The 23,729-nt window shown below is 40.0% G+C and overlaps 1 protein-coding gene across 1 annotated transcript; it reads left to right on the top strand.

The window, feature by feature from the left end:
- Positions 1-13,367: 13,367 nt before the first annotated feature.
- On the top strand, positions 13,368-23,626 carry LOC129372329 (putative helicase mov-10-B.1). Its single transcript, XM_055049560.1, has 23 exons — positions 13,368-13,568; positions 13,665-13,767; positions 14,524-14,705; positions 14,978-15,080; positions 15,188-15,329; positions 15,440-15,692; positions 16,195-16,308; positions 16,401-16,578; positions 17,582-17,724; positions 17,803-18,003; positions 18,421-18,533; positions 19,010-19,206; positions 19,406-19,503; positions 19,640-19,737; positions 19,841-19,939; positions 20,325-20,427; positions 20,511-20,628; positions 21,702-21,893; positions 22,033-22,104; positions 22,352-22,477; positions 22,557-22,645; positions 22,749-22,864; positions 22,957-23,626. The coding sequence occupies exons 1-23, from the start codon at positions 13,435-13,437 to the stop codon at positions 23,016-23,018; spliced, it is 3,036 nt and encodes a 1,011-aa protein (XP_054905535.1). The 5' UTR covers positions 13,368-13,434; the 3' UTR covers positions 23,019-23,626.
- The last annotated feature ends 103 nt before the right edge of the window (positions 23,627-23,729 follow it).

Raw genomic sequence — 23,729 nt, 5'->3', positions numbered from 1 at the left:
TAAAAATGAGAGAAAGAGATGAAACCAAGACTTGCATGCAGAACTGTATTTCAGTAACAAAAGGTTGGTTATGTGTGGTTCAGGGTGAGGAGTGTTGTGTCAGTCAAGGAGAGGGAAGTGTTTTATTAAAGACCCAGCCTAAAAACCCCAACCCAACTCACCCTCTCCTACCCCCACCCCACCCACCCACCTCCCTGTGTGGAATTCCAGGTGGGTCTCAGGCTAATGACTAGATGGCTGTAATTACCCAGGGCTGTTGATAGCTGGAGATGGGACATGGTTGTGCCACAGAGGGCCTAGTGTGGGCTCCTACTGGGACCACATTTAATCAAAGGCTTCTTGGGCGGCTTATCACAGGGAATACTTTCCAGCAATCTTCTCAGCCTCAGCCCCCTCTGCTTCCCAGACTCCAGTTGATTCTTTTTTGCATTTGAGTCCAAAGACCCCCAGGCTAGGAAATATATCACACACAAGTACTGAGGGAAAAACTCCAAAGGATTCCTTAAAATGTTTTTGAGACTTAACACAATTCACTCACCATCTTTTTACAAAGGTTTTTGTAACACCTCACTGAGCTCTGGTGAGAAAGTCATCCCTCCTTAGAATAGGAGACCTGAAGTAAAGAGCCTCAAGAAATGTTATCCTAAGTAAAAAGCTTCATTGTAAGCTGGTTATCAAAATTCTCCTTCAGAGGAGGAAGAACAGCCTGACATGATTTATGACTTACCTGTGATCCAAAAAGCCTTATTTTCCCCTAAAAGAGCCATCACCATCCCCGAAGTGGTTTTTAAATAGCTGCAAGAGGCCAATATCATTAGATAAGCTTTATTGCCTCTCCCAAGAGTAATATTATCAAGCCACACCAGTGAGACTAGTGCCAGTGTCCTGTGGTCATTTCTATCTGTGTTCTGAATGCCGAGCCAAGAGCATTCCCGTCGCAGACAAACCATTAGTCTCAACAACTCGCAGGCAATGTTGGGGCAACGAGGTGGTGGAGGAGAGGCAGAGCAGACTAAATGGGGACACACGAGTGACATCAAGCATCCGATGTGTTTGTTTTCCATTGCAGAGAGGAGTCCTTACATAAAGAGGCGGGCCAACTTATCTAGGCTAAAAATAAAGAGGAACATGTCGGAACAGATGCAGATGATCGTCAACCATTTTTATTTAGGGAAAACAATGTCAAAGATAAAAAGTGTACCATTACCTCGTCACACGAGTGCTCACATGTTAGTACCCATTCTTTTTGAAGCATTTCAAAAGTTCCTCACCTTAATCAGATTGAATTTAAGCAACAAAGAAAAGTGAAATTCAATCAAAGGGTGATGCAACACAGTGTCGGGTGAACATGTTGAACACTTGTGCAATTGGGTTATTGCACTTTATTTATTTACTTTTTCTCCCAACCAGATTTGTTTGGATTGAATTGTCTCCAGCCCATTTTTGTGGCTTTTGATATCCACTCTAACTCCGAGGCTCCGGCGATGCATAATTTCCAGATCTTTCACCACACCTGCCATTGTGTCATGATGCAAAGGCAATACAGACGAATGTGTTGCTTCATTCCAGTCAGACTATTCATAACACAGACGGAGAAACATTTGTTCGACATTATCACAATTATTTTGAACTGTGCCAGTCTTCTTCTTTTTCTTCCTCTAAATCTTGTTCTCACTCTTGGCTCCATCGGTGTCTCAAATCTGACAGTAAAAGAAGATTTATGAAACTTACGTCAAGGCTGCAATGCATGTCAGACTGGGGAGTCTTTGCCAAATGACAAGTCTGAGAATAGAGATCGGACTCCAGGATTACGTCCACAGCCATGCATGCGCACGCCCACTCGATGTCCAACACAGAACTCGGCCAAACAAGCGGATTATAATATTGAGTTCGTTCACGACTAGGAAAAAAAAAAAGTGCAACACAGTGACAGGAAATAGAATAAGTCAAGATGGCTCATGTAGGATAAAAATGTTACTTAGTGAGTTTTTTTTGCAGCAGATGCTAATCTAAGCTGAGCCTTATTCCCCATGATTCATCATCATTACCAGTTCCATCTGGTGCGCATCCCTCTGACCGCCTCTTTCCTCCTTCCTGCCTCTGATGCAGGTATTTGTCAGCAGGAATCGGCCTCCTCTAGGTGGTCAGAGCGTCAGCCAAGCGATCTGTTTTGCACACACAGACACATGTATACACCTGCAGGCTAAGTCAGAAGGACCTCACCTATCACTTGTCTGGTCAAAGCTTCAGAATGTTAAAAGTGTTTCTGCTCTGTCACTCACTGCTCACGACCAGATCGCACACAAATACATAAGTCTGTGTGTGCATGTGTGCAGTTGGGTTAGTTTACCCCTCGGGGCCAACACAACCTTTGTCTTCCTGCTGTCTTTTATTTAGGGGGGGGAGTGTAGGCCGGTGAGGTCAGGGGTCGTAGAGTTTAGGTATATCTACAGAGAGCCTTCAGCTGCGGCATAAATGACTATCACTGATCCAGTGCCCGTTGACACCTTCTAAAAACCCGCAGCTTGTGCTCTGGCTGGCCGGTGGTGAGGTGCAGTGATTTAGAAGAGCACCTGCTTGGCCGGGTTTAGATCTGGCACGCAATGAGTCAACCTTTCTCGTAATGCTGGAGCTGGGAGTGAGTTTCTGTCAAACAGAAAGGATCCAAGAAGATTAAATGGCAACGAGAAATGGCAAAGCAAGCGCTGCATGGATAGGCTGAAAGTATAGATGTGTTTTCTGTTCCCAGCAGCACATTTTGTCCAATTCTCTCCACCGAAGTGTCATATTCTAATGCAGCTGTTTTGTCTCACAAGATAACTGTAAAACATTTAACGTCAGACTTTTCATAAACTGTTGTATTGGTTCCTCAAGAAACCTCTTAATCATGGTAGATAACATGGTGGGCCATATGACAATGACAAGTTACTTTAAGTTAGGCCTTTATTTCTGACTCTACACGTATGCCTTTCATTTAGACAGAAACAAAATCCTACAGTCAGCCAGTGATAACTTCAGGGTCTCAGGACTCTTTTGGAGGTTTGCTGTCTGAGTTCAGAGCGTTCAGAGTATCTGTGTGGATGGCCAGGGGTGTCCTAATTAACTGCACACCACATATTAAATTTTTATTTTGCAATTTATAGAAAGTTATGATAATCTGCTTCGGCTGTTCTCATGTATTTTCATCAAAAATAATTCGATTTAATACCCACGTGCCCAGAAAAAGACAGTTTTCCCAGCTGTATGACGCTTCATTGTAAAGCATAAAGAATTAGATGAAAGCCTTTTAAGAAAAATAAAGTCATGCATCCTGATGATAAAGAATTGCAATCATCCACTAGAGAAACCAAATGCACAAGCTAGTTTTTTTTTTTTTATTGTTGTTTTTTTATGCTTTTTCAGCATCACCTAGCATAAGAAATTTGCTGCATAAACAAACATGTTCGTTTGTGGCGCCGATTTTCTGCTGCATGGGGTGTGGAGCTGCTTTGAGGCAAGGGTTTTATATGCATGTGATGGTGCTAGAGTGTTTATCTAACTCCCTGTGTGGGAATTTACAGACACACCTCACGAAGGCACAAACAACGGTGACCTAGAAAAATAGTCGAAATTCCAGCAACATACCAGAGAATCGAGGGGTTTGCGCTGACAATGCAGACGCGAGGCAGAGGTGTGGGAAACAGAGAAGATAGAGGGTCAGGGTCAGCTTGTGTAGGCCTCACAGACGCAGATACCAGTGAGTGATACCAGCTGACACGTTCTGATGCTGACACTAACAGCGATACCGCGGCTACCTGAGTGACACTGATAGATAGCCATCCCAGTCTGCAAGCTAGAAGTGATTCTTATGAATTTTTAGAAAGCAATTCGAATGTCTTTAAATGTTCATCAAACTTCCACTGAAATCTGGAGGGAAAAAACCTAAACAAAACATACCTTTGTTTTAAAATCACATCAACTTGGACGTCCTGCGGGTGGTAAATAAGAAAAAAGCTTCTTCTGTAATGTCTACCTGCACCCAGACATAATTCACAATTGTGTATTTGTTGTTGCTTCAAGTAGACTAAATGGTGTTTATCGCATCGCCGGAGCCTGTATACCACTCTCAGTCTCCGAGACTCCTCACCTTTGAAAACACAAACCGTCCAAAGATACACACAGGCTCACTTGTACGATAGATCTCGAACTCGTCCCACAAACAAACACACTCCATGTGGAATGCGGGAGGCTGTTTTGTTTGTGTTTCGAGGTGAAGCTTTCTCTGGTTTTTATTGCATCTGAGTATATATTTGGCATCGTAAAACCTCGGGATGGTCCTTATGTCTTCCTATGTCTTCATGTACAGCCAGGAGTAGTAATTGTTTCCTTTGACTAGGCTTTGTGTTGTACCAGGCAGCAAGGCTGTACATCTTGAGTAAGGACACAGTACAGTAGCCTGAGTCGCTCAGTAAACAGTGGTAAACACAGCGAGCGCTCGGAATGATATGGCTGAATCCCGCGTGGAAAACATTTACACCAAGCTGCCACTGGAACAATATTATTTCAGTTTTACAATGACGTGTGTTCAGAGAGACGTGTTTATGCTGCAGCCTCTCGCTGTCTTTAGAAAAGATCATTCAATCATCGATAGTAGTGCTTTTGTAAAAGTTTAGCTGTGTTCTAAGAGGTTCTAAGACCCAAATGTGGAGCCCAGATCAGAATATTTAATTTACTACATCTCTCCATAGGCTATGTTCGATTGTCCTTCTTGAAAAGAACCGAATCCAGAATCCAGAAATGATGCTAATTCTTTTGATTGCGTGGCATTTTTTTCAAACTGTGACTGAAAGAAAATACTGTAAACACTAGAGAAAATACTGCAAACGTAAACCAACTTAAAATCACAAGACAACAAAATGATAGTTAAAAAAAAAATCATCTATCATAGTAATGTGAGGACTAATTCTTTAAACTGCATTGAAAAGATGGCACAACCACGTAAATGACAGAAGTGCAAAACAAACACCAGAGAGAAGAGCTTTGTGGAAAAGGGAAGCAAATGAATAGCTGCGGTGTCCCAATGTCTGAATGAACTGCGGTGTTTCAATTACACTGCATTAAACTGAGCGGTGGAGACACGCATTGTTTTGGCAATAACATTATGCATCCAAGTTTCTCTCAGTTACTACAGCCAACTTCTGACACTGTTTTGATCCCCCTCAGAAGGGAGATTTGCTCCTCTTGTGCAGAGAATGTGGAGGAGGGAGAAGCGTAGATGCGCTTGCCAGATTGCACATATATGGCGCAAAAGTACCATAAATCACTCATGCGATATGTTTTTGCGTGGTTTTAAAGCACTGTTTGTGCAATGTTCATGCTGATTCCAAGATATCCCCATTCAAATACAGATACTTCAAAGTTAAATGAATATCTCAGACTACTTAAAGCGAGGTTCTGTCAGTATCTAAGGTGACAAATAGAAGATAATTGTCCCAGCACTTAAATAAAACACAGAAGTCTATCTAGAGGGGTGAGCATATTTGGTTTCTGCATATTTTTGGGGGAAATTTGATTTCCCAGATCGTTCTTAACTTCGAGGCTGCAGACCAGCATTACGTTTTGTAGCCAGACTGCGGCTTCCACCTGATCTCTGCCCACTCCAACAGGGGAGCCGAGAATGTGATTAAAAATAGTAAACTCAGACGGATACAGTATTTATTCAGGCTGGTACACATCAATAACCATAGAGTGCAAAACTAAAAAGTGTGGAAATATATATTTAGAATGGATTTTGAATCAGACACAATTATGTTAGTTTCAGAGTATTTTTTGGCTAATTCTTTAAACTGCATAGAAAAGATGGCAGGTTTTTGGATTGTCCAAAATTTTGTATTCTGTCAAACGCTTTTATATTCAGCACAGGCGGCTGGATTTGTGGTTGGAAAAAAAGAAAATACAGGCTTCTTGCTTTGCAATTTAAAGTTAACATAATTTGAACTACAGAGGACGAGGATAAACTGGGCGATGACTGACATCAAACTCTGAGGATATTAATCAATTCTACTTTAAAGTTCAATCATTAGCTTAGAGTCTGACAAAAAGGTCCTAATTCCTTACAAGGGCTATTCTTGCAATAGATGTAAGCCACTTTATGTCTGACGTGGTCCTGGTTCATGCATCGGAAATTCCAGGGATGGAACACTAACTCCAAAATCCTGCCCTGGCTCCCAAAAATGTTCCTTCAGAGGAAACCCACCTAGAGAGAGAGAGAGAGTGGAGGAGAACGATAGACCATGAACAAGTGTTAACCAAGGGAAACCAAATATTGATTAAATAAAATAAAGAACCCAACACTTACATAAATTATCTACAAAGGCATATGGGAAATGGTGTAACACAAGAGGGATCAGGGGCATGGGCCCACGTGGTAAATCAATAGGAGACTTCAGTGAGGAATGGCTGAAAACAGGGAACCTAAATACAGAAATGAGTGACTACTAAGACAGGGAATGGATGACTCTGATTATCTGAAAGTGAAACATCTGTGTGGGCACCACGAGGCTATTTGAACACCAGAACAAATGACATGTTTAATGTAAATATAAACAGCATTCCAGGAAATTATCTTAATGCCAGTTATGAAGCACTTAGGTTGAGGCGTTACTGTTTGGTAACTCACTACCATTTAACCTACCATGTATATTCTACCATGTGTCAGGGGATACCTGAGAAAAATATGAGACCATACAAAAAACAAACATTAAAAGTGATGGAGAATTGACCCTGCAACACATTAACCCAAAATATGAATGTCAATCTAAACTAAAAAATGCTGGATGAAATCCCAGATTTGGTCTGAACTCCCTGAGATGTTGTGGGGTGACCTGACTGGGCTGAACATTCAGGAAACCCCTCAGACATCTGAAAGCTGACAATGACGTGCGGCAAACTTTCTTTCTCTCATGTCAAAGGCAGTCCAAGTGGGGTTCGACTCGATTTTAAAGGGCCGCGTACTCTAATTTGTTGGTCAGCCAGGTTTTCATTTAATCTTGTTGCATGTAATTCCCTTCCCCACCAATTAAAACAACAGGATTAGACGTGAAAATGTTTAATTACTTGACTGCGTGACCTAATTTTATTCACAAATGATATGAAGCACGTAAACAAGACCATTGCGTGTTTCATGGCGAGGTGAAATGCGGGTGCTTAAGATGATCTTGTTCCCTCTGGGCTCTTTCGCTGTTCTGATGTGACGCTCCCATTTTTACTATTGGCTCAGAGCGCCGCATCTGTCAAGTGTTTGAAATGGGATAGTTTGGACAAGAATAAACATCAGTCTAATGTGTTTATCAGACACCAAAGCACACACCAACAGCTGTTTATCCAACAGAGAATCCAATCACATACAACAACAACAACAACAACAGCCAGAGGAACATGCAATCTGATGGAGCCATGCATTGAAAGGGAAGGTGATTTTGTTTTGAAGGTGTTTTTTTTAATTATTATTGTTTTGTCTGTGAGCGTGCATGCGTGCGTGCGTGTGTGTGTTTGCTGGTCGTTTCTGGCAGTACAAGCTGCTGTAGAATGCTTTCCGATTCTCTAATTTAGACTAAAATGACTGATGAAGTGAAAGGCATTCTTGAAAGATTTCCCACTTTTGATTTTTACTTTTTAAATTAACTCAATTCCTCAGTATCACAGGTCTAACAAAGCTGCGCACAAGAAAGACATCATGCGACCTTCCTTCACAACCTCCATCCACCTCATTTTTCTTTGCGCTCTAGTCCTGCTGCTACTTCAGGGAGGTAATATCGACAGTAGTTCTCTAAAGAGAAGAAACAGAGTACAGACACAAACGGTTTTTGAAAAAGAAGCGCTTTCCAGCTCAAGCAGTCGGAAAACGTGAGTCTTTGTCCTCACACAAACTCGCCGAGGAGCTTCAGGAACGTGCCCTGCCAGATTTTATAAGTTACAGCTGTTAGACTTAGCACAAACTCTTTGGTTTCATCATTCTCACTTTCATCAATCTGTGCGTCCTGTCAAAAATGCAAATGTGCATCATTGGTGAGACAAACACACACCTTTACCATCTGCATCCTGGTCGCCATCTTTCTCCCTTCATCTCTCCTCTGTACAATCATCCACGTATGTCGGGACTTTTGCATGTGTTGGTCTAGAGTCACTGTTTCTCTTCACTTAGATTTGTGTGTGCTGTTTATATTTTATTATTAAGTGATTCTGTTGTCATTTGTTTTTTTTAATATGCTTGCAGGTGAAGATTTGACTGTTCCTTGCCCAACCTTTTGGTGAACAAAATTATGTAGCCTATTGAGATAGATTGAATACTGACTGTATAACAATTCACTTGTTTGAGAACTGATAATTAAGTTCAAAAAGCATGTGAGTAGTTATGTGTCTTTGATGGACCGGTGACCATGTGAACCCGGCCTGCTGCTCACTGACTGAAGGACAAATACGCCACTGCAATATCCTCCCATTAACTCTGCACCGGACACAATGGTTACAGAAAATTATTGAGTTCATGTAGGTTAGTTTGATTCTAAAAAAAACCCCAAAAATACAAGATGACTTAAAACAACCGTTACTTTCTACCTGATAGACGTGATCTGTTTATGGTGACACCATTAAACAAAATTGTCTGAAATTTCTTATTGCTGAAACTAGAAACACCTCAAAGTATCCTGATATGCCGCTCCCTACGAGATTCCTACGAGATCCCTACGAGATCCCTACGAGATCCCTACAAGATCCCTACGAGATCCCTATGAGATCCCAACGAGATCCCTATGAGATCCCTACGAGATCCCTACCAGATGTGTCGTTGCCCAAGTTCCCATATCAGAAACTGCCACTGTATGGACTGATGTTAAGACACAGGAGTTGCAGTTGTGCACCATTGGAACGTGTATCCATGTTTTCCCTGCTTGATTATTTCAAAGACTCTACTTCGGTGGGAGAAAGGTGAGTTGAGTTTGACCACTTCACTCGTGTCTGGATTGAGCCACGAGTGAGATGTGAGAGGCTTCTGGCTTGTGATTGGACGAGACAAGTCCACTTCAGCAAACTCAATGGGACACTTCAGTACATGCGAGCTGTCTGGTGGCCTATCATGGCTGAAAGATAAAGCAACAAAATGGCGTTTGATGCAGATGCACTAATCTAAGTCAGTCGTCTCCACGCTAAGTACGACCATTCAGACCTGAGATACTGTATTCAACAACAGGAGATCGTTTCAGTGCTTATGTGTATGTGCGGTGGCTGCACTGGCAGCGACAGAGATGGATGAGGTGTCTGAGAGGGACAGATGGCCTTATAACCGGCCTCCACTCACTCATTGACTGAGATAAAGTGCAGCGTTCACTCACACACCTCCAGATGGACACACACACACACACACGCACACCACAAACTATCAAAGATCGTCTTACCAGTTTTGCACAAAACACGTGAACAAATAGGCCGGAGTTAAAATTGACATTTCCAAACAAAAAAGGGAAAACAAAAAAAGATGGCATTTATTATATTCAAATTGCAAAAGTAAAACATTACCTCTCCCTGAGATTTTTGGCACAATGGACTTTCACCAGAGAATTGCACTCAGATATGGTGAGCTTTTGCTCCCAGGTCTCTATGTTTCCGGATGACCTCAGTGGCCCGGGCAGCCTGTCTATTAGAGAGTCGAGGCTATTAGACCATCAGAAAGTGGGAGCATCCCCTCTTGCTATGGTGATAAGATCAAGGCATTCCGACAGCCAAAGCGGTCATTACCCTGTGCTTTAGCCCGTAATGCGCCTCCATTTAAACACCCCGTTTCCATGGTGCTGCAGCTGTGGCCACTTAAGCCATTTATTGGTCCCTGTGGATCGCTAACGCATATGCACAAAAACACACAAATGCATGGACGTGTTATTAAATGAATATGTACATATGTACTGTGCCATCAAAGCGACACAAGCGCCGCATGCAGGCAGTCATGTGGGGTCTGAGGTTGTGCCTGAGTCCAATTAGATACAGTAAGAAAATCCAAATGAGTGAGCCAGTGGACAGAGTTTAGCTTTAACCTCAGATGTGGTCAAACACATTGACAGGAAGACAGAAACACACAAACAGATCCTCGCACAGTGTAAACAAACACCTCCACTTGTTCGGAAGATTTTCTGTCAAACAAACCCAGCCCAAGGAGTTTCGAAGCCACACTTAGCCAGGAAGACTGACTCTGTCTTTTTAGGTTTTATAAAATTACATTTGTACTCATTTCACTTTACTTTTAATCTTCACGTTTGTTAGGTTTTATGACCTACCCTGTGAGTCAGCTTTTATTTGATCCTGCATATTTCTCGTTTTTGATGTAACTCCTGTTTGTTTAATAAGTGTGATGTTAGTAAAGTTGACATCGACACTGGTATTAAAGCAATTCCTGACGCATTTGTCCTTGAACATAAAGCATGTCATTTATTTATATTTATTCACTTTCCATGTGAATAGTGTTAGTGGTTTAGAGCTATGTCAGCAGTGTTCAACCCATCATTTTATTGTTTTGGAGATTAGACTCACTGTGATGATAAAATTGTAGTCTGTCCACTGAGCAGATGCCTGTAAGTTTCGGATCTGTTGGGTCCTAAAGAGGAGCCATAAAAAAGGTATAAAACCAGGGTGTCCAAACTTTTGCACGCATCCTAATTGTTACAGCTTTATCTATGTACTTAACATTTTTTCCCGTGCAGGCTTGATTTCAATTGATTTGCACAATATATGGGTTTCACTAACGGCGAAACAAAGTTTGAAATCAATTATTCTGAACTAATGTCTTAAATCACGAGACAATTTGACAATTTGAAAGGAGTGAGAGCATTTTTAACATTCTCTCCAAATAACATATTTTAAATATCTGCTTTAAAAAACTAATGCCAAGCTTAAATCCTTCAAATGTTGGCCTAAAAACATTTTAATGTCTATTTTACATTATTCCTGGACTAATCATAGGACAAAATGTTATCGAGAGCATATCAAACCAATGAGATAGAGTTCAGAAACTTCAACTTCTTCTCTGAGGTTAGTTACCTTTTAAGTAAAATCAGTTTTCTGTGTTGTACAAACAACCTAATTTGAGCCAAAGTGTTTATGACATCATAAAACATGTTATAAAGTTACTTAACTTTGGATAGAGCACACCTATGATGTAAAAAAAACACTTATATGACATTTTTGTCATACGGCATAACTCTTGTTTAGGAGAACAATCAAGATCTTATGATCTCTGAAATACTGGTATTATTGATAACTAAAAGATTCCCCTCTTTCTGTTGTGACAGCACAAAGCAAGGAACTTAATCTAACAAAGAAGGCTCTCCTCACAATGTGAGCAGAGACATGGGGATTGTCTCACAAATCAGCAACAGGTTGTTTATTTTACAGTTTGTTGAACTTGTTTTATTTATAAGAGGAGAGGGACGATAGGGGTTGGAAAACCAGCAAGCTTCTTCTGTGCCTGGTGAGGAAAAATGAGTCTGTGTTTCCCTCTAGTGGAGCAATAGAAAACAAACACGAGTCAAACTGCAGATTTTAGTTGCTGGGGAAACCTTGTGCTGAAGATGTTTGTTGAAGTTTACCAGACACAATGAGAATTTCAGCTTTTTATTTAACTTCTCAAAATGTGTAGACTTAATAGACTAATATGAATGACAGTAATAAGACAGCGTATTAGGGGCCACTAAAAGTAGAAAAAGAAAGAGTACATTTCTGTCAAGAAACTCGGAAATTTGGGGATTAATCTAAAAAATCTTCTAGAAAATACAGAAATTTCTGAGCTTCAGAAGTCAAACATATGCAAGAAAAAATTACATTTTGAGATCAATCCCAAATATTGCAGTTTTCTGGAGGAAATGTACTCCTTTTTCTGTTGTAAAATAATAATGATAAAAAAAACTTAATTTATTTGCTCTCTACTGTAACCGTCAGGGCCAAGATGGGTTTTTTCAACAGACACTGGCTGTTTTTCTTTCAAATAACCCAAAAGTGTGTTTTGTTCAGGAGCTGATTGTGTCAGAATCACATCAGAGTTCCTGACAAAAACCCAACAATACTCCAAACTGTATTGTTATGACATATAGATGTACAGTCAGGGTATTTTTCAGCATTATGCAATTATTGTCTTTATGTAAAAGTACTTTATGAGTACAAAAAAAAATTGGTTATTTGGCTGGGCTGGTATTATACAGCATTAAATAAATGTGAAACCAGTGCAGTATTCACTAAATCTATTTCTGCATAAACTGTTGCCACAAAAGTTGGACTAATTTGGTTTTCAGTCTTATGCCCATTTTTATCCTTATCACTATTTCTTGGGTTTGGAAGAGACTAACCAATATTTTTTTTTTCATTAAAAAAAGGGGGAAAAGAATCATATTTTACCCTAACTTTAGAAATATTTTTTGGAAAACAAAACCAAAAGATTTTGTTCTTATTTTCAAAAACAAAACCAAAACTTTGGACAGAGTATGCCAAGTAAGTGAAACCTACTAGTTTTCAAGTAAAATCTAAATGATTCCCTGCTCCCACACACTTTACCAATACTCTGAACTACACAGAGTAATTCAGAGTATTACTCCAGACCTTTTTCCTCCTGGCCCATGGGAGGTTCTCTTGACTCATCCCTGACTCATGAGCTGAAGTCCATTTGTTGGTTGTTAAAGCAATAACTCCTGATTAAAGCTAAGCTAGGTAAATCTCCAAGTTATTTAATTGGCTTTGTTTCACAGTGCTTCAAATGTTCTCGTCATCTCTGCTGCTTGAGCACGTTTTTCCACCACAGGTTTTCCTTCCAGTCAATTTTCCCGTGATCTTTTCAACCAGTCAAACCTGCTCCCTGTGGAGCGTGTCAAATTTCACGTGTAAAGCAATCAGCTGCTTTTCACGTGATAATGTGAAGTCATATGTTCTCTTTTTAATTTGTGTTATGTGAAGTTAAAAACTCAGAGAAACCGAATTTTGGATTTTTAAAACGCCTCCTCAGTCATATGACGACCTATGAATCTGCAAGATGTAGGCTCTCTATGAAAACACATTGGATAGATAGATCAGATTCTTGTTGCTGACGTGGTCACCGGCATTTAATTTACTGCTTCATGTATGATATCACACATTGAAGTGCTATTTACAAAGTTAGGTTTCGTTTCACCCGCACTCTTGAAGTGTTTGGGTGCGCTTGTTTTGCCATCGGGCCTCGTCTTGTTCTTTAATAGTCGTTCTGTGCCGTCGGACTCACTCCGGGCACCGCCCGCGCGGACTGTCAAAGAACAACAGAGCGAACGATCCTCTCTAGGTTTTTTTTTTTTTTTTTTTTTCTCCAGGTGGCAGCTCTATGAGTCCATCTACATCCGTATACAGACCAGACTCAGCGGACGTTATTTTGAGTTTGCCCCTTCAGCCACCATGGTTAAAATGAGCTTACGCGCCCTGTGCCAAATCGGACTGGACTTTTTCGAGTTCCTGAACGAGACCGAGCGGACGTCCATCACGGACAGGGTCCAGCTGAGAGACATTTATAATGACGAGTTCAGGAGAAGGTGAGCGACACAAACCCAGACACGCACGCTCTGTTGATTCAGACAGACATTTATTTATTTAAAATTGTATTTATTTGTTTGTTTGTCCCACTGTAGAACCAACGGATCCAGAGACCCAAACTTTGGTTCGGTGCTTCACGCTCTCAAAGTGTGTAATAAAATAATCAGACGGAAAGACAACATACGCTTCACACCAGCGGTTCGTAAATGTGTCTGTTTGCATGGAGGCATTCATTCATTTATTTATTTATTTATTTATTTATTTATTTATTTATTTATTTATTTATTTATTTATCAAGTTGAATGTATAATGTTTCAAGACGTTCCATTTGAAATTTACAAACTTAATGGTTTCATGGAGGTTGAGGCCAAAAGTTCGAGCATCCGTCTATGTAGAACTATGACATTAACAACATTATAATAACAATGCTTTGTAACTAGTAAAATAGTACCATACTTAGATTAAAATTGAATTAGAGTACTTTAGTTTTTAGTGAGAAAAAGATGTGATCTGACCAGTTTAGAAATGGGAAAAAAAGGATGTGCATGGAAACAGCAGCAGACTGTTTACGAAGAAAGAGAAACCTTTGTGCGACCAACAGGGTTTCACAAGTAACGACGAAATTTTTATTGAAATTGGAAAAGGTTATAAAGTGTTGACCAGAAGGATCTGCAGTAACACTCCTCTGTGCACCTTATCTAACAGCTTGCCTAACTTGCGGTTGTCAAGTTGGCTCAAGCAATGCCATCATGTATTTGTATTTATTTATTTATTTATTTTTACATGTAAAATGTAATATACTCAGCGAGCAAAAATCTTTAAATGTAAAGCCTGCATCCAACCAAACCAACCACAGTCTGAGATTTTTGCATGTGCTTTATTGCCTCTCACATAGGTAATAACAGTGTCTCATTGTTGCCTTAAAAAAAATAACAGCTGACTAAATCTCTGCAGGTCAGAAATCAGTACCTGGACCAGTGGCACACACCCAGGAACCATCATCCTCAACCAAACCGGAGCAGGCCGGCGACCCTGGAGCCTGTAACGGACTTCAGCTCTGCAGACGATGCAGAAACAGGAGTCAGAGCTCGGAGAAAAATGGCCAGTGATCTGATGAGCAAACTGAGAGTGGAAAAGTAAGTGGACAAAGTTCTCCTCTCGAATTTTTTTGAATGCTTCTATTTCTTCTCTTGCTTCTGTAATACTTTCCACACCTCAGTCCTCACAAATCCTTTTACTACTTTGCTTAGCAGTCTGTTACACCGGGGAGTCCTGGTTTACTTAGGTAAACGAGGAAACAAAGCAAAATAAAATCCTGACATCCTTACTGAACTCTGACTAATCTAATGAACACCCCGCTGTCTCTTGCACAGTTATTTTCTAACCTTTACTCTTTTTGGATCCTCAGATATCTCGCCATGTTGATCACTGATAAATGTGGTATCAGTATCACTGCGGACTCTCCTTTCAAGAATGGCAAACTTTCCCTGTGTGTACAAAGCACATTCGAGGTATGAATGTTTCTTGACAGCTGTCCTTGTCTGGGTAGCATCTAATCTGTTGAAGTTTCATAACTCCTAAGACCTTTAATTGTTTTATTTTTTTTATTTTTTACTAGTATGTGGTCAAGCTGAATGTGAAAAACACTGGAATACAGTCTGTGTATTTCACCTACTACACTCCGCTGCACTGGCTTCAGTATCTTAGCCTGTCTGATGAAAAAAGTGTAACAAAGCGGAATCCCCTGTGTCTGAATCCAGGTGAAGTTTTCAAACAAGTTTATTTTTATTTACATAGATGATTTAAGAACAACAACAGCAAATCATAAAGGGTGTAACAAAACCAGTAACCTATTTTGTTCTGCTCTCAGGTGACAGCTATGAAATAGAGGTCCGCATCCGCAGTGAACTAGTCGGTTATTTTCCAGCTACGCTGGCATTCGAGTTCAAACCCGATCTGGAGCCCACCACCACTGCTTTCCACATCGTGCGCATCATCGAGGCCCGGTGCATAACTTCGTTAGGACTGGAGCTCGGTCCTGTGGCTCCCTATAAGCCTCAATCCCTCCCAGCTTTCACCCCTGACCATGATTACAGGATCATCGACGGGCAGCCGCCAGAGGGGTACGAACCTTTACCCAGCTCATTTTTACTCAATATATGTTTATATGAATGACCAAAAGTTGATAAATTTATTTTTTTTAAAGGTATCCTTTCAAAATATTTTATGAAACTTTGGTTGAAGAAGAAATTATTGGGAATTATTGTCTGGATTAGTCACTCTCTGAGTTGAGAATGTGTCAGAAACTTTCAATTAAAAATCAGAACAACGACTTGTTTTTACATTTTGTGATGTCCTTGCAGGGAGAAAATAACACCTAACACGATTGCATTATGTCTGTCCATTTTAGCATGAGGTCAAGTGGAGAGTTTTAATCATTGTGATTATTATAAAAATGTTTATGCTGGTTTATGTTATACCTGAAATTTGGGAGAGCAAAAAACATCTTGACAGAATTAAATGAGCGTGGATCTATTGCAACAAATGCTCTTTTTGCCTTGTTCCCACTTTCACCAAATTGAGGATTTTATTGTATCTATTTATTTTTCTTTGTTCCCCTAACAGCCTCTCTGTCATGCAGCTGAGAAATGTGGTTGAGTTAAAAGCATATCGCATTCCACCGATCATGAACCAGCTCATCAATCAGCTGAAGCAGCGCTATGTCTTCAGTGAGGAAAAGTAAATTGACAAGAGATTGAGCACTAAAAAAAGAAAACAAAGATATTGGCTCCAATGCGTTCAACCATCTTTTTTTTGTTTGCTTTTTGAAGGAAGGTTTTGGAGAGTCCTTTGAGCTGGGAGAATTACACCAAGAAGTTCCAGCTACTGTTGTACCTGGAGGAACTTCAGATGGAGTGTGACATCAGGAAATACAACATTCCAAACGAAGACAAAGAGTTCGCTCAGCTACAGAGAGACTTAAACAACCCAAAACTTCTTGTTCTGGAGGTATGACTGCGATCCAGTCGCTGTGATCAGATATTATAGGAAATTATACAACTTCTTCTGCCTCTGAAGAAAAGGGTGGTCCTTCAAAGTCTGCCAATCTTGGCCAGGATTCTCTTGCAAAAGAGATTTTTAATCTTGGTGATATTGTCCAGGAGAAATAAAGGATGACAAGAAAAAAAAAAGGTCCAGCAAAGTCTTTATCGTATTTCTAAAGTTCTAAAGGTTTTTAAATTGCATGTCTCAGCAGAGTAGAAGACTTACTGGGCTTTAGTGAGTGTGGTGATGTTGGAGACTGGAATGGAAACAATTTTTGAAGGCAGACAGTGCCTTCAAAAATTGGTTAACATTACATTTCATTTATAATCCTAATGTGCAGTTTCCTATTGTTAAGAAAATGCCACTGAATTCCATTATTTAAATAAATAAGAACATGTGGAAACATTTTATTTGAAGCTTAAGGCTTACATGGCAGTGTCAGAAACATGAAGGAGTCTTCAGTCATAAACATTCATAAGTCTCCAACATGGTCCTAACAGTGTTGTGTCATGTTTATGAGAGTGTCTCCTTGTCAGTTTTTAAATAAAGTGCTACTTTATTTAGCCTTGTTAAACCTTTTGTTGCCACTTAAATGAATTATGATTATTTGTTCTCTTTTTAAACATTAAGCATTACCTTGATGTAATAATGTAAATAGCAATTAATAACTTGAATGACCTTTAACCTTTATAAATTACAAATTTCATACACCCACAAGCTTCCATAATTAGATTTCTGGCAACAACACGTTTTCTTAATTTAAAGCTAAAAAGTTGTAAGTGATTTTGTATGATTAAAAAAAAGGTACTTAAATATTGTAAAGTTGAAATAAATGTAAAAGTAGTGACATTTGTGTTTAGAGAATGCACTGATTTAAAAAAAAAGATTTAGTGAACTATATTCTCTTAGTCAACATTAGTTTAATTGATCAAAATCAGTGAAATGGGACTTCCTGTTCTCCTCCCAGGTGCCCGGCGTCTCTGAGAACCGTCCCTCTGTGCTGCGGGGGGATTCGCTGCTGGTGTACCCCCAGGGAGAAAAGATAGTGAAATACCGCGGCTATGTTCACAGCGTGCAGCTGGACAGCGTCAAACTGGGCTTTGCCTCGGAGTAAGACTGAGACTCTCAGCAACAGCAAAAAGACAAGCAGTCCACGACTCTGAAACGACTCCCTCTGTGTCATCGCAGATTGCTGAATCGATACATGAAGGGCAAAGACTTCAGCTTGATTGAAGGGATAAAGTTCAACGTTGAGTTCACCCTCAACCGCCTGATTGTGCGCCTCCAGCACAGAGCTGCAGAATTCGCAAAGAGCCACAAGCTGAGCAGTGTGCTGTTTCCTGCTGCACCCTCAATGCCACCTGAGGAACCTGATCTCCCCAAACTCACGTAAGCATCTCCATATAACTCTTTTTTTCCCCCTGAGTTTGCACCAAAAACACGTGTTTCAGCTTAAGCATGCTGTGAACTTAAGATTCAACCTCAATAATATTATGCTGAATAAAGGGTAAGTTGGCACAGATATTAAGGAGGTATTTTAAAGGATGCCTCCTTTGTGATAGTGCTCCACCAGTATCATCAGAATAGTCTCAACAAAGACAGTGTTGTCACAGGCCAAGCAGTTCTACAATAACAATCAGGGGGCTCCTTGATCAAGTGTGAGAGAATGTCTGTTCCTCAAGGTAAGAATCAGTCTGCTTGCGCACACCATGGCAGAGGAGGTCAAAAACAGACTGTGTGGATGAGGTCAAGCTGCTTTCATGCCACTAAGAACACAATTCATTTCCTTTTTCTGTTTCCTGACAGCCTGTTTGATTATCAGCTGGAGAAAAACCCAGAGCAGTATCAAGCTGTGCAGCACATCGTTGCCGGTTCATCCAGGCCTGCGCCGTACCTTGTGTTTGGCCCACCAGGAACAGGTGAAGCAAACAAGTAGACATGTGCTCCTTCCGTCTTTGTGTAGTTCATTTCCATGTTGTAATTAAAAAAAGAAAAAAAAAATGACAGAGATTGAAATTACAGTACATGTAGGTAACTGATGAAGCAGTTGTCAATTCTGCTGAATCGCCACATGTTGAAATGTTTAAGGGCAATGATCTTATACTAACAAAAGATTCTGCATATTATGATGCAAGTTTCTTCCTACATAATGGAAATTATGTATATAAAAGACCTTCAGAACACTTATCTGTATACTCACAATATTTTATGGAGGGAATCAAGTTATGTTAACTGAATACAATCAGGGTAAAGTAGAAATATAACAAAACAGTATGAAATGTCAAAAGATGTGAAAACTTGAATTTGCTATTCATTTCAGCAAAAGTATGCACTTTTACTCTTTTTTTACTTATTTATTTATTTGATATCATTTTGAATTTTACGGCCTGTTAAGGTAAAACTGTCACTTTGGTGGAGGCCATCAAGCAGATCGAGAAGACCCAAATGTTCTGCCACATCCTGGCCTGCGCTCCCTCCAACAGCGCCGCTGATCTGTTGTGCAGCAAGATTCGCGAGCATGTAGACGAGCACAAAATCTTCCGATTGTACGCCTCCAGCCGGGACCCAAAAGCCGTCCCTGAGCACCTGAAGGTCAGCGCTGATTGACAGTTTAACTCACTCACTTATTTCTGCCGAATAGCTCATTCTTGGACAAAAATTAATGTTCAGAGCCATTCCTGCAGCTTCAGTTTGGGACAAACTGAAGCTGCAGTTTTGTTTTTGCGTTTCTTTGGTCGCATACTGTTGACGTCACTGCATTCATATATGTTGTGGTTATGTTGCTCCACAGACATGCTCTAACCTCTCAGGAGATTCTTATATTTTTCCTGCAAAAGAGAAGCTGATGGAGTTCAGAATTATTGTCACCACCCTGTTAACTGCTGGAAGGTAGATCATAACTTTCAGAGCTGAATATCTTGCTAATCTGCGCTTTTTCTGCCTATATTCTAACCAAAAGTCACCAACATTTAATGTCACGAATGGATTTCGACAATGTGATTTTCTACCCATTTCAATATCGCAGGTTTGTGACAGGCGGCATTCCTTCTGGACATTTCACTCACATTTTTGTGGACGAGGCTGGACACGCCGTGGAGACGGAGTGTTTAGTCCCCCTGGCAGGTAACAGCACAATCTGGAGCGTTTTCCATAATGGGATTTAATTTATTGATAGTTCTTTTAACATGTTTTACTTTTGCTTTTTTTTTTTTTCTGTGTCACATAGGATTGCTAAACACTGAGACTGGACAGCTTGTCCTAGCTGGAGACCCCAAGCAGCTCGGACCCATCCTCAGATCTCCTTTTGCACTGAAATACAGAATGGGTAAGAAGTGGAGATGGACTGATCAGAGATTTCGTGGTCAATATCCAATCCCGGATTATGTAAAGCACTGACCTACTAATACCAATTTCTCTGAAAAACTAAATGCATTTTTATACTTTCTTCTCATATTAAAAACTAATATTCTCAATAACAAAAAGCATGAAGCAAAAAAAAAACATATTTTTCATAACTGGGCCAAAAGTTGCAGAGCTTACGACTCACTTGTTTATTATATTTATTTACTTTATTTGCACAAATATAGATGTTAGCATTTTGCTTCAAAATCTATAAGAACGTTTGGATTATTGAAATTTAGAAAATACAACATTTCGAAACAAAGACAGCTGACAGAGACACTCTTCATCTTATACTGTGCTGTCTGCAGGAATGTCTCTGTTGGAGCGCTTGATGACCGATTTCCCTCTGTACCAGAAGAGTGGTGGCGTCTACAACAACAGCTTCGTGACCAAGCTGCTGCGCAACTACAGGTGAGTCAGAACGCGATGCTTAATGCAACTGGAAGAATCTGCGCCGGGTTTTCAGAAGACACCTTTCAATGCGTCCCTTTCAGGTCTCATCCTGCCATTCTCAAGATCCCCAATGAGCTCTTCTATGAAGGAGAGCTGCAGGCTTGTGCCGAGGAGTATTCACGCAACTTCTACTGCAGATGGGAATACCTTCCAAAGCAGGTATTTATTCTGCCATCAAAACACACACACACAGAGCCAAGTGCATTTCGAAGCAGTTGAATTGGAAGAAGCGCTCCAGAGAGACACTATCCAAGAGAGATAACTATAATCTCCAAAAATTGTTGTAGAGATTAGAAAAACATGTTTTTGTGCAGAAAATACAGAAATTATACTAAAATAATTGAGTGAACGCAGAATGGAAAACTAAAATATCTTTTGTATTTGTTAAAACTAAATGTACTACAGCTACTCCGCCATCTTGCAGCAGTTGGAAAATATAGATAGGTGTTTGTATGGTTAAAAGCAGTCTAAAAATGTCAATTTATTAAAAAGGCGCCTTGACAGCAATGCAGCTACTATTAAGACAGTGATCAAAATTGGTAAAACAAATTCTGTTAATATGCAGGTTGAATACCAGTGATCCCTCAAAAAATTCTCTAAATGTATCAAACTACTGCACTTTAATTCTGAGTCTGAAAACATATAGATAGCATGTTCCTTATTCATTTCATTTTGAATTTAGAGTGAAGAGAGGATCGTACAGATAAAGAAAAAAAATATTCATTTTGGAATGTTATCATAAAAAACTGCTGAAGAGAAATGTTTTACTCCAGGTGCCACACATTCACAGCTGGGTGGCACTACACTATCATTTATGAACACAGTTGCTGCTAAAGCTCACCACTCCCTCATAAGAGGGAGATAAAGAAAAGTGAGATAAAAAAAAAAAAAAAACTACATGAATATTGTTACTGTCATCAGAAGAAGTATTTTAATTACTTGTTCTCCTTGCACTTTAAATACTAAGTTAGATTCAAACTACCTCTATCAGGATGAAAACTTTGCTTGAAAAGAATAGAATAAAAGGTTTGTTTTGTTTGAATTGTTGCAGATGGATCAATTATGAATCAAATGTTTGTGGTAAAATAGAAAGTTCCTTCTTACCAAAATACTGTATTTCACTGACTGAAGTGTTTTCAGATAGAAGCTAGGTGGAAACTGAGCTTCCTATGATCTTGGTTTCCCACAGGGATTCAGGTTATTTTAACAAAGCCTTTCTGTGTATCTTTCAGGGCTTCCCAATAATTTTTCATGGGGTTGCCGGTATTGATGCTCGTGAGTCCACCAGCCCTTCGTTCTTCAATGTTGCAGAAGTGGAGGTGTTAATGGACTACGTGAGAAAACTGCTGGAGTCGCAAGGGAAGAAAGGAGTGGCTAAAATTGCTCCCAAAGATATAGGCATCATCGCCCCCTACAGGAAACAGGTGTGAATTGTGTCCAAAGACAATCTATGAATGACGACCGCTTGATTTCTGGAACATAAATGGCCGTTCTATAACAAACACCAATCTGGTGTTGTAAACACTGAATGGCACTGCTGTTTTATTTCTTTACATAACACAGGTTCAGAAAATCCGACAAGCCTTGGAAAAAGTTGGGAAGGACTTAAAACGTCCAGACATGAGGACTCTGAAGGTAACATTTTTTTCCTCTATTATGTGAGGAGATTATGGAGCTTTAAAGTGTGTTCAGATATTCAGTATTGAGTTTATAATAGGGGAGGTAAAATTCCAGGAGGCATCCTGACCGGACTAGTTTGATGCAGAGCAGCTACAAAAATATACAAAAGAATAATTCCTATTATTTTTGTAAAACAGCTATTGATCCAGTTGGTGATGCTGGACTACTGTTAGTTTAAATTGTGTGTGTGTGTGTGTGTCAGGTTGGTTCAGTGGAGGAGTTCCAAGGCCAGGAGAGGAGAGTAATCCTGGTGTCCGCCGTTAGAAGCAGTGCCAACTACATGGACTTTGACAAAAAGTTCAGCCTGGGCTTTATCAAGAACGAGAAGGTAACTAAAACACACACACACACACGAGGTGCGCTCGACTCAAATGTCCGCACGTCGTCTTGACTCTTTGTTTGTCCAGAGGTTCAACGTGGCTGTGACTCGAGCCAAAGCTCTGCTGATTGTGGTGGGAAACCCCTTAATGTTGAGCGCAGATCCTAACTGGGCCAGGTATATTTCACGCATACACGTTTCTCATTTTCACATTAAAGAAACTAAATCAGATTATGCTGAATAAAATTCATTTTGCTTTGTCTCTGTCTCTTGTCTGCAGCTTCATTGAGTACTGCAAAGAAGAGAGAGGCTACAGCGGTTTCTCACACGCTGAGGAAGACGAGGAGGAGATCGTGGCCAAACTGTCTGCACTCTTCATCAGCATTGAGGCTGAAAGTAAAACACATTTCATCTGTCTTTTTAAATTCAGTCAAATAAAGGCCCGCGTTATTGTGTAAACGTGACTTTTGAATGTTTCTCCATCCCAGTTGAGACTGCTGAGAGTGTTGTTCAACAGCAACTGGACCCCGAGTGGAGGAATGACATGTGAGCAGAAGAGAGAGCGAAAGAGGGAGGACGACTACCTGGGAAACTTGAAGAGCATCATTACATTACAGTTGTCCTGGATAAAAACAAATACTGTTCAGTATTAAAGATCAGAAACAATCTCAGCATTCAAGTAATGTCATCCAGAAGCATAGTTTGAAGGTCAACATTTAGCCAAAGACCAGAGCACAAAGACAGAGGAATTGTACCAATAAGAGCTCAACTGCTAATCACAGGAAACATTAGCTTCTGATTACACTTCCTGATGACAACTAGAGTTACATAAAATCCAGGGACATTCTTCTCAGGTTTGATCGGTTTTAACTTAATCACTGCTTTTATAAAAATCGAGAAAATATCTTTTGTTGAATCACTGCACTGCTTTTTAAAGAAAAAAAACATTTACTAAATTACCTTGATTGATGCCCTGTGTTTAATAAAAAGTACCGTATGTGAAACATGAAATTGAATGCTCACTAAGTTCTTTTGACCATGCAAAGAAACTCGAGTGTATTTGGTTTGGATTTTATCTGATATACAAAACAGTACAAAGTACTAATTAAGTGTGAAGTGGAGAAAAACAAAACAAAAACAAAGACACCGTTCGTATTTCCAGAGATTATCGGAAAACTGTTGTGTATTTGTATTCAGACCGATGGTAGCAAAGCTCAATTTAAGCCTTCCCACATATTCTGAGTAAGATTCATTACCTCGA

This window comes from Poeciliopsis prolifica, unplaced genomic scaffold, assembly GCF_027474105.1.
Source record: "Poeciliopsis prolifica strain line A6 unplaced genomic scaffold, Auburn_PproV2 SCAFFOLD029, whole genome shotgun sequence".
NCBI lineage: Eukaryota > Metazoa > Chordata > Actinopteri > Cyprinodontiformes > Poeciliidae > Poeciliopsis > Poeciliopsis prolifica.
The sequence above is the reverse complement of the archived record's forward strand: the minus strand, read 5'-3'. Positions and strand labels throughout refer to the sequence as shown.